This window comes from Lepidochelys olivacea, assembly GCF_965140295.1.
Source record: "Lepidochelys olivacea isolate rLepOli2 genome assembly, chromosome: 18".
In the NCBI taxonomy this organism is placed as follows: Eukaryota; Metazoa; Chordata; order Testudines; family Cheloniidae; genus Lepidochelys; species Lepidochelys olivacea.
Window position 1 is genome coordinate 24,306,421 of NC_140428.1, and position 13,798 is coordinate 24,320,218.

Genomic DNA, 13,798 nt, shown 5'->3' on the forward strand with positions numbered 1-13,798 from the left:
TAGGTTAGAGAAACCCCAGAAGAAGCTGTAGTGCAGAGTACTCCGACCACTTTCCCTCCCTTCTGTCCACTTCTACCTCCAGCACAGGGCAGCAGTGTAGGACAACCTACACCAACGTAATGCTGAGGGGCAATTCCCAAGCATCCAGTTAAACTAGCTCTGTGCCCTCCTTCTGGAGGCGGAGCCACTTTAAAGGAGCCACTGTGGATCCTAGAACACTGGGCACTACAGTCCTACTTTTTAGAGATTAAAAGGATTTTTTAAGGCTTTCAGATATTTCTATGGCCAGCCAAACATCTCTACAGACTTCCAAGAGTAGTAAGATACAAGTCATTCTGAGGTTTAAATCTGAAGTTCAGGTCAGAGGTTCTTAGATGTCAGTACCCTGAGCAGCCAAGTAATTAATTTTGGGGACTCCAAAGGAATTATCCAGTATCAATGACTGAACATGTGGGGACAACAGGGTGGAATGTGGGTAAGTACCTGCAAAAAAAAAGGAAGACCTTGAAAAACAGACCATGGTTTACATTGAAACTCAAAGAACATTACTTCTGCCTTCCAGAACAACAAAGGTAATTTAGAGACCAAGACTGGAAACAATGGGCTTGATTTTCAGGAGGTGCTCGGCCCCCACAGCTCCAGGTGAAGGCAACAAGTTAAAAGGGCAGCATCTCTGAAAAATCAGACCTCAAATCTTTGGGACCTAATGAAAACCCAGCAAGCTTGTCTAGTTCACAGAAATAAAAATTGGCACCAGCAGCCAGTTTGAGATATCTGATTGCACTCCACAATAAAACAAATGCATGACCAATTAGGTTTCTCTCTCCAATTTGAGTTTGTAAATGTAGTGTCCTTTCAATATCAGGAAAGAGCTTGGATACAAAAAACAAAACAAAACAAAAAAACCCCAAGCTTTAAGCAGATATGCTATACTGTAGCAGTTTTACTTTCCATAAAGAAAAAAAGAGTTGCAAAATGAAATAATTCCCTTTTGTAATCACTAAATCTTCCCCTTCATGCCTTCCAAAGACTAAATATTTTGACCAAACTACATTAAGCTTCCTAGGATATGGTTTTACAATAAGAGCCCTCTCTAATAAATCAGCACCAACCATGAGGTAAATAAAGAATAATTTAAGACTGTGGACAAAGTGTAAGAAGTTGGGACTCATGTATTTAAGAAAAAAATTTTGTCCCATTTTCTGCCACAATATTTATTACATATAACAAGAATTTGATTATTTTCAATTTGGGCAATGCTGCACTTGGCAACATGTTTTCTGTAAGGGATCATTGTCTCTATTTGGGGACGTGAGCAATAAAGATTTATGAAGCTGTTAGAAAGATTGGTGAAGCCATTATATTCATTATTTAAATGTTTAAAGTGTTGCAAAGGTTGTGAGCAACAAAGAACAATTTTTGAAGAAAGATTAAAAACTAAAGATGTATAAATTGGCAAAGTGATGACTGATTTTGGCATGGGGCGCGGGAGGAGGGAATGTCACCTATTTGAAAAGTGAACACACAAGGGGGAAAAACGTATTTAACAAGGTGCAAAAAGGTAGACACAAAAGCTACAGGATCACACGATGATACTTAACTTTCTGGTTTAATATTAAAGAAAAATGTCTTGATCGAGACTAGTCTATGGAGTAGTCTTTCAAGGAAAATGATTGAAGCCTCATTGCTTGAGACATTTCAAATAAGACTGGACTGTATGTTGTAGGAAACCAGTCCTCTGGCATTGCAGGATTGAGTAGATGACCTAATGGATCTTTTCCATATCTAGTGTTCACGATTCATCATGCATTCAGCTCACAACTAGTTTACCCTTCAGAACTGATGCTCACCTGTGTGACCAGCCAGCTCACGGCTGACACGTACATTTCCTTCACGAGTTTTCAGGTTGTAAATAGAACAGATGTTATCAAGACCACCACAGGCCACATAGTTTCCAGAGGGGGCATATGCACAGGTCATCACCCACGATGAACGCAGCGGAATGGCATGGACCTGGAGCAGAGGCAGAATACATAATTTATCTTTAAGTCAATTGACCATCAGGAAGTTCTTATTTATATCTTCTCTGTAACTACACTACTCTCTCTTTAAAGGTAGCAGGAGGAAGAATAATGAAAAAGATGAAAAGTCCTTGTACTCCAAGGGCCAACCTTATTTCAGAAATAATTTGCGCATTTAACTTGTCAAAACAAATAGTATCTTAATTAAAACTTCAGAGTTGCACTCTAGCAGAGAATCCAGTTTAATAGGTAGCGCTATGAAAAGCCACAAGAGCTAGTCAATGGTTTTATGATTATAGATCGAGCACTATGTTTTAGCTTGAGAAAACACACTGGTGCTCAATTTATGGTAGGTAAAAAAACGTTGATTCCAGGATTATATATGACGAAGGAACAACAAACAGCAAAAAAAGACTTACTTTGACCCTCTTTTAATCGTGCCTTAAAACCCACTTCAACACTTACCAAACAAGTTAGCAAACCAAGGCCTTTCACTATTTAAACAAACTCCCCTTTTGCTCCCACATGCCATATACTAGCCTTCGCTGAGTAACCACAGTCTTATTAATGCTAACCCTGTCCTTCCTTCTCTAATCCAGACCTACTGTCTTATTATTCCTCTTGTTGCACTGTGTTTGAAGTTAGTTTGTAAACTCCTTGAGGGATGGATCATGTTGTTATATCTATTATGAGGCTCTGTGAAATATCCCTGATTTCCTCATATTTCTTGACTAGGGATTAGAAAGGTGTTTGTCCCTCTGTGCATACAATCTCCATCTATACCCATTACAAATCCTGCGGTAATGGGTGTGATATAAAAGTACAAATAGCAGAGTAATGCTCTGTGCTAAAAATACAGCCAACTAATTGCAAAACATGTATCTTCTATCATGAAGCTAATAAAATGCCTCAAGATGGTTGTTCAAATCTCATCCCTAGGATAGAACACATTTACGATCGCATTCTTTATTACTACTAACATCGTGCACAGCATAATTGCAATGAGCACTGCTTAGCCATAATGTGGTGCTAGAATATTTTTAGACAACCTGTTTTCAGCTATAGACAAACTGTTTTCAGGTGTAAGCTATTCAACTATTAATCAAAAACTTTCTAGTAATAAGAAGATGCCCTCAAATTTCCTGGATTGGAAAGTCTTTCTTTCACTGAGTGGATCTTGTTTCAGGGGGATGATGTACTTGTAACTAGAGCACTTGATAAAGAATTCTATTTCTGACTCTACCAAAGACTTCCTGTGTGACCTTAATCAAGTAGCAACATCTCTGTGATTCAGTTTTCCCAATTCTAAAATAGGGATGCAAGTCGCTGTTTTCAAGGGATGTTGAGTGTTAATTAATGTTTTCAAGAATATTGAAATCCTAATATGGAAATCACTGTAGAAGTATTTTATTTCCTATTTCTGCACTGTCTTTTTCAATTAAAAACAACACTTCTGCTTATTTAACTGCCATTTACCTGCTGAAAATTTTTATTTTAAGTTCTCCACAACCAGTTTTGTAATAATTTACAAGTATTGTTTTTTCATCCTTCATGGAATTTATTGGAGAGCTCATAACAGTAGCCACTGGACACCAACCACAGCCATGTGACCATAAACCTTCTGTAACCCTTTTTCATGTCATGTTACTACAGCCAGAAAGAGACCAGTCTCTTACCTGCATTCTTGTAATTCTCTGCTTTATTACAGAGCCCCAACTAGTATGGCTGTGCTTTGTCTCACATCGCACATTTCTGGGAAACGTTTGCTAATTAACTTCTACTCCCTCTGATGACAGCTGCTCCTGCAGCAGCGAAGCAAAAATACACTCACTGAACAATGAAATATTTTTAGTTTCTCGGAAGCTGGGTAAACATATTTTATATATAATTAATATGTATATGTATATGTATATGTATGTAATACAGACAGACAGTAGCTAGGTCTCTAACCACATTGTTTAAAATCATAATTTTAGAGGTCAGGTGTTAGGCCTAAACTAAGTTTTCGTTGTATCCCTTTAAGAGCCAAGGTAGGTAAACAATATTCCTCTCCCTTGTATTTTCAGTCAAATTTTAATTAAGCAGCAGTATGTCAATTACTCTCACCTTGTTTGTGGTGTAGCTATCCCAGATGATAAGTTTGCCATCCTGGGAGGCACTAACTAGAAGCCTGGAGAGAAAATAAGAACGAACAAAAACAATCATTGCAGGCAAATATGGAGAAAACAAAGCCAATTAGTTTCAAATGAAATGTTATCATAACTACTAAGATGTTTACATGAATGCTTTAAAAAAGTACAATGCAACATCAGTATTCTTTTAAATAACGTGCCTCATAGAAACAAGAGCAGATGCACTTCATGTTAAGTGTTAAATATTACAGCAGTTAACAACAAAGCAACTCAATAGTTGTTGCAATGTTATGTGGTTAAATCACAAGATAGGAAGTCAGGAGATCTGGGTTCCATGCCTGACTACCACTGACTTTTGGAAAAGTCACCTACCGCTTTATGCCTTCCTTTCCCCAAGCATGGTATTTTTATTTTATTTTTTTTAAAACAATTTTTCCTCTCCCAAAGACAGCAAGAAGTTCACTTTTTTCTGATTGTCAAAAGATTCTGAGGGTGGGGGTTGAGAAAACGCACACAGAGTTATTAGTAAAAGCCTATTTTAACTGCTTCCCAGTTATTCTCAGAAGTTCATCTTGTTTCCACATACTTTGCATTGTCTTCTGCAGACCTTCCTTATTAAAGGAGTCTGGGAAAAGGACCTGAGAATTCTTCTTCCCACCCTCCCCAGCGGATGATCTACAGATGCACAAATCAGGAGAAGGAGAAGTAGCGAAAATAATCCCTAAACAGCAGTGATGTCTCTTGATCCCTTCGAAACCTTGGAAATCACAGTGATAGGCACACTTAAAATAGGCAGACCCAGCTAATTATTTGGACCCATCTTCCCAATTTCTGCTTATTCTAACACATAGTAAAAAAGGTTGTTTCAGGATGAAAGCCAATAAATACATAAAAATAAATAAAATCCAGTGTCTGAGTAGAGTTAAAACCCAGGCCAACAGAAAATTTAGTTTACAGAGAAGTACTCTGCATAGAAGGGTAGAGTGCAGGGAAGGAAGGGGTGGTTTTCTTTTGTTTCCTTTTGGGGCAGGGGAATCTCTCCCCTCTCAATGGAGATAGACTGAAATACACCATTTTGTCAGAGTGGTATTCTTGGTCTAGTTTAAAATATGAGCTTTTGTTTCCAGGCTTCTTTTATTTTTTAAAAAACAGCTTTTCTAACGCCAAGAACAAAAAAGGTTCAGATTGCAGGAACAATCAGACAAAAACAGCTGAGAGTGCCTTTTTCTGTATTAGGGAAGCAGATATAAAATAGAGTTCAGATATGTAATATTTCATGCTCTGAGTCCTGACCTTACACATTTTCTTTCTGACTTATTACTGGGGCTAAGAGTTTGGCTATTCATCTTAAAAGGTTCAAAGTATTGTGCCAAAGCACCACATCATTTCAATTTCCATCTTAATATCTGTATGTGCAAACCTAATTCAAGTGAAAAGTCCAAGTTTCAACACACAAGTACTGTGTGATAATACCTATCACTAGTGTAACAGAATACCGGTCGTTTTCTAACTTTCAAAGCTGCTACTATCCTAAGAGGCCCTTGTGAAAAGTGTCATATTTAATTGTTTATTTTAAACACACACAGTCGTGAGAAGGGTCCACATCTCAAGCCAAGTCTCTCCTTTTAAAGATACATTCATTTAAAATCCAGTGCCTGGCTATGACAAATCACCTAACCAAACACACTACTCTGAGCTTGCTATTAGATCGTCTATTCACAAATCTGACTGCTCTATTTTTCAGATTATGGTGTCAATACAAGGGCTAATTTAAACAGTACAATTACAAATTTGGGGTTAAGGACTTTCATACTGTGTGTACACAGTGCCTTATCCTTAATTGGGGCTTTTACGTGTTTCTACAATACATGCTCAGGGTCTAACTGACTGCCATATTTTGAGTCAGGAAGGAATTTTCCCTGAGGTCAGATTGGCACAGACCCTGGGAGTTTTTCGACTTACCCTGCACGGGAGTGGCTAAGTCATTATGCAAGGTAACCTATTTCCCCTTGTTTTTTCCTACCCGCCCCAGATGTTCTTGTTAAACCCTGGATTTGTGCTGGAAATGGCCCACCTTGATTATCATACACATTGTAAGGAGAGTGGTCACTTTAGATAAGCTATTACCAACAGGAGAGTGGGTTTGTGGAAGGGGGGGGGAAAGAAAATCAAGTTGGGCCATTTCCAGCAGAAATCCAGGTTTTCTTTCCCCCCCCTTCCACAAACCCACTCTCCTGCTGGTAATAGCTTATCTAAAGTGATCACTCTCCTTACAATGTGTATGATAATCAAGTTGGGCCATTTCCAGCAGAAATCCAGGTTATCATACACATTGTAAGGAGAGTGATCACTTTAGATAAGCTATTACCAGCAGGACAGTGGGGTGGGGGGGAGGTATTTTTTCAGGCTGTGTGTGTATAAAAAGATCTTCTACACTTTCCACAGTATGCATCCGATGAAGTGAGCTGTAGCTCACAAAAGCTTATGCTCAAATAAATTGGTTAGTCTCTAAGGTGCCACAAGTACTCCTTTTCTTTTTGCGAATACAGACTAACACGGCTGTTACTCTGAAACCATAAAACATGGGTCACTTGCAGGTTTAAATGGCAAATTCTCTGTAACTTGAAATCTTTAAATCATGATTTGAGGACTTCAGTAATTTGGGCAGTGGTCATAGGTCTATTACAGGAGTGGGTGGGCAAGGTTCTGTGGCCTGCAATGTGCAGGAGATCAGACTAGATGATCATGACGCTCCTGTCTGACCTTAAAGTCAGTGAGTCTCTGAGAAAGAGTTGTGGCTGCGTTAGGCTACTCTACTGTTCACAGGTAAAACATAGTTGCGTCACTTGAGTCTGAGTTTTGAACTTTTAATCCAATTTAATGAAAATAAGCTCTAGTCAGCTCCCCTTAAAATTGAGTTTGCTGATAAATACTACACTTACCTTCTGCGGATAACAGTATTACCTGATTTATCTATATATTAAAACTTCATGTCATACACTTTTGAGCCTTCTACTTCCGCAGGGCAGGAACCATGTATCTGTACAGTACTGAACGCTTCTAGCACTTAATTAAAATTTCATTTAAATGTCACTAATTTCAAAAGCTTTGTTTCCAACAGATTCCATTTCAAGTAGCATGCCCTGAAATTTGTTACAAATCTTCACACTAAAACTAACAGAAAAAGGAGATAGTTTTCTCTGACCTTTCCATTTTAGTAATCTCAGGTGTTACTTACATCTATTTATGGTAACACAAACAACAATTTTCAGATTTTCAACTTAATTATGTCCCTTCAAATGACAGCATAATCAGTAAAACATTCCTACTGCATAGTAATCTTTTGAATCTCTCCTTTATTGTTAGGGGTATCGGCGCCTCCTAAAAAAGGATAAAGCTGTTTCAGAACTTGGAGGGGATGCATCATGTGTCAATTGTCTCTAGTGAAAACAGCTTTGCCTGGAACTTAAAATGTAAGTATCGTGAGTAGTGGTGTCTGTTTCCTACATGACTTTCTAAATATGCTAACAGTCAGAGTTATTTCCTGAAAACTGTATAAACAGACTGATTGGAAAGGGAGAAAATGCAGTGGGATGGAGATTGTTTGAAGTCAGATTTCTTTTTAGAAATCTGAATGAATTTAGTGTTCATAAAATGCAAAACTAAAATGCACTGGGTTTAAGCTGACAGTGAGGTAAGTGCTAAACTGCCTTCAACAATATAGCTCTGCGAAACCACCATCATGGATGTACTCTATAAAGATGAGACTATTGTAGACATGTAGCTTTAAGGCTATATACCTGTTAAGGAGTGCTGATATTATGTTTGTGTGAGATCACTTCAACCAGAAGATGTATGTAAAGTCTTGTTCACAGATCTCTTAGGTTGTTGTATAATATATTTGAAAGGAAAATTTAAAAAAAAACACAACTTTGTTTTTATAAAAGTTACAAAAATATCTGACCACCTTCACTTTTTGAAAGAAAGAATGTTAGATAAAAATAGGACAAAACAGAGATCTATGATCTTTATTGTGACATCAGAACTAATTTGGTGTTTCCTCTAGCTGGCTTTGCTCTAGTTGTACAACACAATCCTATTGCTAAAAATGCTTAAGTTACTGCAGGTGGGGGGAGACACTGGGTCATCACCCACACCAGCCCCTACTCTGTGGCTGCCTTCTACCTGTGTCAGATGGCTGTAGCTCCCAGCCCTAGCTCCACAGGTGAGACCCTCCTGACCCAAGTGGGGGAGGTCCCAGCACTCCAACTGGAGTGTCCGGTTTTTAAATTTTATGAAGTTGGCAACCCTAATATGCCATATCATTTGCAACATTGGAAACTATATACTTATGACAAGCTAATATAGTACTCCTATGAAATAAAATGAGATTCTACAAAACGTATGAAACTTCAAATGAAACTGTTACACTGTGTTTATCTGTTGCTCTGCCAACCCTGAGCAATTCAGAAACTGAAAATAAAAACAAGTACCACTCCTTTAAAAATATTTTCCTCTATATCTCCCCCCTCCACCCCACAACTAAGCACTTTGCTACTTTTGCACTAGGTATACAGTAGAACTTCAGAGTTATGAATACCAGAGTTAGGAACTGACCAGTCACACACACACACACACTTCATTTGGAACTACGCAGTCAGGTAGCAGCAGAGACAAAATAAGTAAACAAACAAACAAAAAGCAAATACAGTATAGAACAGTATTAAACAAACTACTTAAAAAAAATAAAGGGAACATTTAAAAAAGATTTTGACAAGGTAAGAAAACGGTTTCTGCGTTTGCTTCATTTAAATTAAGATGGTTAAAAGCAACATTTTTCTTCTGTATAGTAAAGTTTCAAAGTCAATGTTCAGTTGTAAACTTTTGAAAGAACCATAACATTTTGTTGAGAGTTATGAACAACCTCCATTCCCAAAGTGTTTGTAACTCTGAGGTTCTACTGTATAAACAGACCTAGGATTTTAAGTTACTTAAGAATAGAACTGCTTATCAATCTTGTGTAAACAAGCTCTGTACTTAAGACTGAATTAACAAGATCACCCTCATTAGATTAACAAGGCTCCCTTCAGTAATTTCTGTTGATTAGAAATGTACTTGCTTTGACCAGATTAATTCACATATTTACAAGATTAAAAAGAAGCTAATTCACCTATTCCTACAATGAAGGAATACCATGTCCACTCATTTTAAGATGGACAATTCACCGGGGTGCGTGCTTTAAGATTCTTATAAAACTACACATTATAGTTGTCATCGACAGGGATACCGTTAGCATCCATTTTTTAATTGTCTGGAAATCACAGAAGGACTAATATCCTCAGAAAAAAATAAGTGCCTATTTTAAAATGCTTCCTCTAAATCATTGACAACAGTATTTTTCAGGCAAGAAGGGGTTGATATTTTGTATCTGAATTTAGCTTATGATGCCAAAAATACGGAGATTAAAAGGGAAAAAAGTGACATTTACTATTGCTAAATTCTCTTAGTACCAGAATAGAAGCAAAGGTTATGCAACTTCAAATGAAGTAACCACCCCCACCTGCATCCAAGATCCCCTGCTCCTCAAAAAGAGCTCTGGTATTTTAAAATTCCACTTCTAGCGGAAAGGACTTCAGATGGATTATAGGCATGACCTGAAATGATGGGACTGAATTTCTAACCATACTGTATGAAAAACCAAATTGAACTTTTCCACAAGATCTTAATGAAACCCAAAAGATTATCCTTCTGTGCCAGTGACACTCACCTGGAATCAGTCCCCCAGTGCATTGCATAAATTTTAGCCAAGTGCCCCCTCAATGTTCTTCTAGTACGCATCTGAATTCGACCCACTGGATCAATGTTGGCTGTGATCTAAATAAACAAGTTATTATAGACCTTAGATTCTGCATTTATCTTACTCACAGAATATTCAGATACTTATTAATGCAGAAACACTTATAGTAGTCTATTGCAGAAAACCAAAGGATTCAATGCACACATTTTGGACATGTTCAGATTTAGACAAACAAATTGACTAAGAAATATGTTAGTGCTATGCAGTATTTGCTTGGTCACTCTCTCATTTACTATTCTTCCCCAGGCCCAGCTCTTTATCTGAGCATTGTAGGCAAAGCCCTAGCTAAATACAATTGCACAATATTACTCTGGAAGAACATGCATGTTATCCAGGCCCAGTGGGAAACAACTGCATGCATTAGAAACTCTCAGAACCCGGGGCAGGATTATGTTCAGTTTCTATCTTCTGAAGCCTCTAGTTTTAAGGTTACTACAATTTGTGGCAGAGGGTTCCCGCTGTGTCCCCCCCTGCCCCCCCCAACAATAGAGATGCATTCAACAGAATAACGCAGCTTTCTGTTTTTAAAGAGGCTGGGAAGATGGGGTGTTTGTATCTGAGGCTTTAACTGCACCTAACATTTTGAAGATAAACTCCCAATTTAGATCTAGCATAAACTGCCTTTTGAACAGAAGATTTTCAAATGAGAATATTAATATTTTATCTAACTTTTAAAGCATAAAAGTGTATTCTGGAATGAGTAAGTGAGTAGCAAAGTGAGGAAGAAATCAATACATTGTCGTTATACCATTACATTTAATATAAATAGTGTCTCTGGCCTGGAGCAAAGCGCTCACTCAAAAAATAGCACATAGCACATTTCCAGTAATATACGGAACGAACGAACACACATTAGTGAATCCAAACCAGTTTATAACTCCATTTTACAGGTAACGTCTGCATACTTGTCCTGTCTCCACCTAAAAAAATTATTTAGCAGAAACATTTGAGTAAAGAACTCTGCTTCATTTTGAAAACTGCCCAGACAAATTAACGTTCAAACTAACAGATCGGGCCAGATTTAAAATTCCTACACAATGCCCATCCCTTGTACAAATACAGTAGCTTTTTAGAGACTTTTGCACATGGGAAATATTTTAGATATTAAACTTAGCACATTTATTTTACATTTATGGGCAACTCTCTTTGTCACATATAAAAATGTCCCCAGTAATTTAAATGCTGAAAGAAGGCCTCTTGCTCACTACCTCTCTCTTGCTTGATGCTGCAGTGCTGAAGTTGTAGCACTGTATTTGTAGCATTACTCACTTCCACAGCAACAAACTGATATCAGACACAGGATTATTACTCCCAGTTCAAGCAAAAGGGATTAAACTGGGTGGTGAAAGGTAAAATCTGATTGAAAACACATCTGGAACAATAGCTCCTGGCAAAGGTTTCTTTATAAATGGCCTTCCAGGTTGCTCCAATGTGAGGGTCCTTCAAATTATAAATCCATCTGTATAATACTTGTATTTAAAAAAAAAAAAAAAAAAAAAAAAATCAGGGAAAGGAACTCAGTGACCTACCAAGGAAAGTACTACTTGATCCTACTACTGGCAGTAGTTCGCCATGCATAAGCAGCAGGATCTGTGTGTAATCAAAAAAATCACACCATGCAAAGAGTCAAAGGAAGCTAATGTTGCCAAGACTAGACTATAGGAAGAATTAAGATATTGTTCATAATTTTACACACACACAAAACTTTCTGTATTTACATTTTCCTTATGTAGATTTTTTGCAAATAAAATGTGAGCATCTGAAATGAGTACTTACCTGGGCCAGAGTGGCATCTGCACATGCTTTTCTGGCATCCTATAACAAGGGAAAATTAGAGACAACACATCAGAGACAGCTTAATATGTGCTGAACCATTTATGCTGACCATTCTGCAAAAGTTACTCGGAAGCAAAACCACTAGATTTGGGAAAATCTTGCAGTTATGATCACCCCAAGGAGAGAAATTGGCAGAGGAACCTATCAAGCCAGACTCTGTTGCCAATGTGTGTCTAGTATTCTTGCTGGAACCTTTATTTATTGAGAAGATAATTCTAGCATTTAGTGGGCAAGGGTAGGAAGCAATGTTTAGCAGCAAGTTTCAAAGTGTGATTTCTGGGGTAGTGGGTTATCCCTGAGTACTTACTGCTGACATTCTGTGCATCTTATAATGGATGGCCAAAATCCAAAATGCAAAGTATAAGGGGAAACTTGGACTCAACAGATGCCTTAAATAGGGGCTATACACAATATATTTTTCCAACTCTGTTTAAGGAACCTAAAATAATTTGTTACATAGAGCTAGAAAACACTTCAGAATAAAAAAAAAAATCAAACTAAAGGAGTCTGAAAGTACACTGCTCTTCACCTGGCCAACAAATACTTTAGTCAATGCTTTAGTGTTTAATGCTCCATACCTTGGGTTTTTTTTTTGGTTTTTTTTTTTTAAAAACAAGCAGAGATGAAAAAATGCAGGAAGTCTCTTTATTGGCGCCAAGCTTTTGTTCTGTTTAAAGAAGTTTAAAATTAATGAAGACAGGAAGACATGACATTAATTTCTTAAGCTAGTTATGTACACAAAAAGTCTGGATAACTTGTGAGTTGTCCTAGAATGGTCATTTATATGGATGGAGTCAGCTCAAACAAAGACTCAGCTATTTTATTCATGTTGTGAAAATGTATGATTGCTTAGGCTTCTCATTGAAAATACTTCCAAGCGCATACTAGTAAGAAATGGTGGTGTTTATCATTTTAATTAACAATCTGGAAGAGGAAGTAAACCGCACATAAATAAAATATGCAGGTTATAAAAAACTGGAATAAGTTTCATTCACCAGCCAGAGGACTTAGATTAGAAGCAAAGGCTGCCCAGGCAAATTTGGGCTGTCTATTCATAAGTATTAGTCACATATAGGAAGAGAACTATGGCTCTACCGCAATCATACTGGACAACATTATTCAGTTCTGGGCACCGAATTACTAGTAATATTGAGAAATTGGTAGGAGTTCAAACAAAATTGACCAGGGTTTGATTTATAAAGAAAGACTACTGGCTAAGTGTAGCTTGGCTAAAAAGGGAAGGGGATATAATATTTTACAGTTATGTGAAAGGTGTAAATACCTTGGATGGAGAAAAGTGTAGGAAGGTACAGGGAGTTACAATTAAGTAATGGGAGTAAGAAAAAGAAGTGTTGGCTAAATACGAACTGCTTGTCAGCAAGAGTTATTGGCCTGTGGAACAGCCAAGGGAAGAGTTGGAAGCCCCACTGCTGGAGACTTAAAACTAGAACAGACATAGCACGAGAAAATGTAACCGAGGGAACAATCCTGAATCAGCCCCAAGGAAATTAAACATGTACATCTTTTCCATCTTTAAATTTCTATAATTGCATCCATGCAATTTGGCAATAATTTGAGAAGGTTCTTTACTCTATTTGAGCTTTCTTCAAAAGCACGTGCACACACACAAGGACGTGTTTAAATTATATCATAACAGGATTTAATCTTAAATACGTATCCACGGTTCTGCTCTTAGTCACTTGCTGACAATATTAAACAAAAACTGTAGGGAAATAAGTGAACTCTGTCACACTAATAAATTTCTGTCTGTTTATATTTGTGCTGCCATGAAGTCTATACTATAATCACAAGATACTTGCACATTTTCATGGTGCAATACAATATATTCCACTTTTCTAAATAAAAGGGAAACTTTTACCCACTACAGCACAAGGTTTTTTCATTCATTTTCTACTCTCAAATTCTGTTTATGAAAAGTTCTATTGATCACA

At 37.4% G+C, this 13,798-nt stretch overlaps 1 protein-coding gene across 4 annotated transcripts in view; it reads right to left on the reverse strand.

The window, feature by feature from the left end:
• Positions 1-13,798, reverse strand: part of GNB1 (G protein subunit beta 1) — a 92,029-nt gene that overhangs the window by 16,155 nt on the left and 62,076 nt on the right. For all 4 annotated transcript variants that reach the window (XM_084651918.1, XM_084651917.1, XM_084651920.1 and 1 more), the window contains exons 3-6: positions 11,787-11,825; positions 9,921-10,027; positions 4,128-4,191; positions 1,851-2,013 (exon numbers count right to left, since the gene is read on the reverse strand). In XM_084651918.1, the coding sequence (XP_084508044.1) occupies positions 1,851-2,013; positions 4,128-4,191; positions 9,921-10,027; positions 11,787-11,825 (373 nt within the window). The remainder of the gene's footprint in view (positions 1-1,850; positions 2,014-4,127; positions 4,192-9,920; positions 10,028-11,786; positions 11,826-13,798) is intronic.